We start from the raw sequence: 1,615 nt of genomic DNA on the forward strand, positions 1-1,615 counted from the left end.
GGGGGGTGACACCGCGGCGGAGCGATTGGCTGCTCCGCGCCGGGAGGAGCTGCTCCGCGTTCGCAGCGCTCTTTGATAGGCCGGCGGTGGTAAATGGAGGCGGTCCGCTGCGGCACGGCGCGCCCCCGTAGGCTACTCCGCTCGCCTGGGTGAGTTGTGGGCGCGGCGGGCGGTGCGATTGGCCGCCTGGCGGCGGGGGGGGGGGGGCCGGCGGGAGGGGCCGCCCGGGGCTGGGGTCCGTCTCGGCGGCAGCAGCGGAAGTCTCGCGAGGGAGCGTAGCCGGGATTTGGCGGCTGGCTGCCTCCCTCTCGCTGGCTGCGAGGAGCTGGTGTTTGTGTGGAAGGGGGAGGAGGAGGAGGAGAAGAAGGAGGGGAAGCGAGAGGAGCCCGAGCCCCACCATCCGCCGAGGGGAGCGGACCGGAGCCCCCTCGCCGCCCGCGGAGCTCTCTTCCCCCCCCCCTCGCCCCCCCATGGCCTCGGGAGACACCCTGTACATCGCCACGGACGGCTCGGAGATGCCGGCCGAGATCGTGGAGCTGCACGAGATCGAGGTGGAGACCATCCCGGTGGAGACCATCGAGACCACCGTGGTGGGCGGCGAGGAGGACGAGGAGGAGGAGGAGGAGGACGAGTGCTGCGAGGAGTGCGGCCCGCACCACCCGCCCCATCACTACCACCACCACCAGCCCATGATCGCGCTGCAGCCGCTGGTCTCGGACGGGGACCCCAGCGGGGCGGGCGGCGGCGCGGCCGGCGGCGGCGGGGGACAGCTCCACCTGCACCACCACCACCAGGAGGTGATCCTGGTACAGACCCGCGAGGAGGTAGTAGGGGGAGACGACTCGGACGGACTGCGGGCCGACGACGGCTTCGAGGACCAGATCCTCATCCCGGTGCCGGCCCCCGCCGGGGAGGACGAGTACATCGAGCAGACCCTGGTCACCGTGGCCGCCGCCGGCAGCAAGAGCGGAGGCGGCGGCTCCTCCTCGGCCGGCGGAGGGGGCCGCGTTAAGAAGGGCGGCAGCGGCAAGAAGAGCAGCAAGAAGAGTTACCTGAGCGGGGGAGGCGGCGGCGGGGCCGAGGGCGGCGGCGGCAGGAAATGGGAGCAGAAGCAGGTGCAGATCAAGACCCTGGAGGGGGAGTTCTCGGTCACCATGTGGGCCTCGGGTAAGTGCGCGCCGGACCCCTCCCTCCCCGGGCCCCGGGCCCCGCCGGCGGCTGCCCGGTTCGCCTCGGACAGTTTTGTTTTGAAGGGAGGCCATGTTTTGATGTGTGTGATGGGCGCCGCCATGTTCATCGCCAGGGCAAGTATGGCGGCTCCCCCGAAAAGATGGCGGGGTCTGCGCTGCTGCCGCCGCTGCTCCTGCCCGGCTCCGGCGGGGGGAAGGAAAGATGGCGGCGGCCGTCCAAGATGGCGGCGGCTGAGGGGGGGTGCGAGAGGGAGGGAGGCAGCGCGCCGCTGGCTCCAGGACTAGGCCGCAATGGCGTAGTTTCTGCAGCAGGGGGAGGCGGGGTGTGCGGGCGGGCACAGGGTGCGGGGCGAACCCAGCCTCCTCGCTTCTCCCCCCCGTCCCCGCCCCGCCGCTGCCGCCGCTCCCCGCCGCGCCCCGCCGCT

At 72.8% G+C, this 1,615-nt stretch overlaps 1 protein-coding gene across 2 annotated transcripts in view; it reads left to right on the top strand.

Annotated features, from left to right (window-relative positions):
- The first annotated feature begins 200 nt into the window (after nt 1–200).
- Nucleotides 201–1,615, top strand: part of YY1 (YY1 transcription factor) — a 25,614-nt gene continuing 24,199 nt past the window's right edge. For both annotated transcript variants that reach the window (XM_010583939.1, XM_010583940.1), the window contains exon 1: nt 201–1,167. In XM_010583939.1, the coding sequence (XP_010582241.1) occupies nt 471–1,167 (697 nt within the window). In that variant the 5' untranslated portion in view covers nt 201–470. The remainder of the gene's footprint in view (nt 1,168–1,615) is intronic.

The sequence above is a fragment of the Haliaeetus leucocephalus genome, unplaced genomic scaffold, assembly GCF_000737465.1.
Source record: "Haliaeetus leucocephalus isolate CR32 unplaced genomic scaffold, Haliaeetus_leucocephalus-4.0 Scaffold932, whole genome shotgun sequence".
In the NCBI taxonomy this organism is placed as follows: domain Eukaryota; kingdom Metazoa; phylum Chordata; class Aves; order Accipitriformes; family Accipitridae; genus Haliaeetus; species Haliaeetus leucocephalus.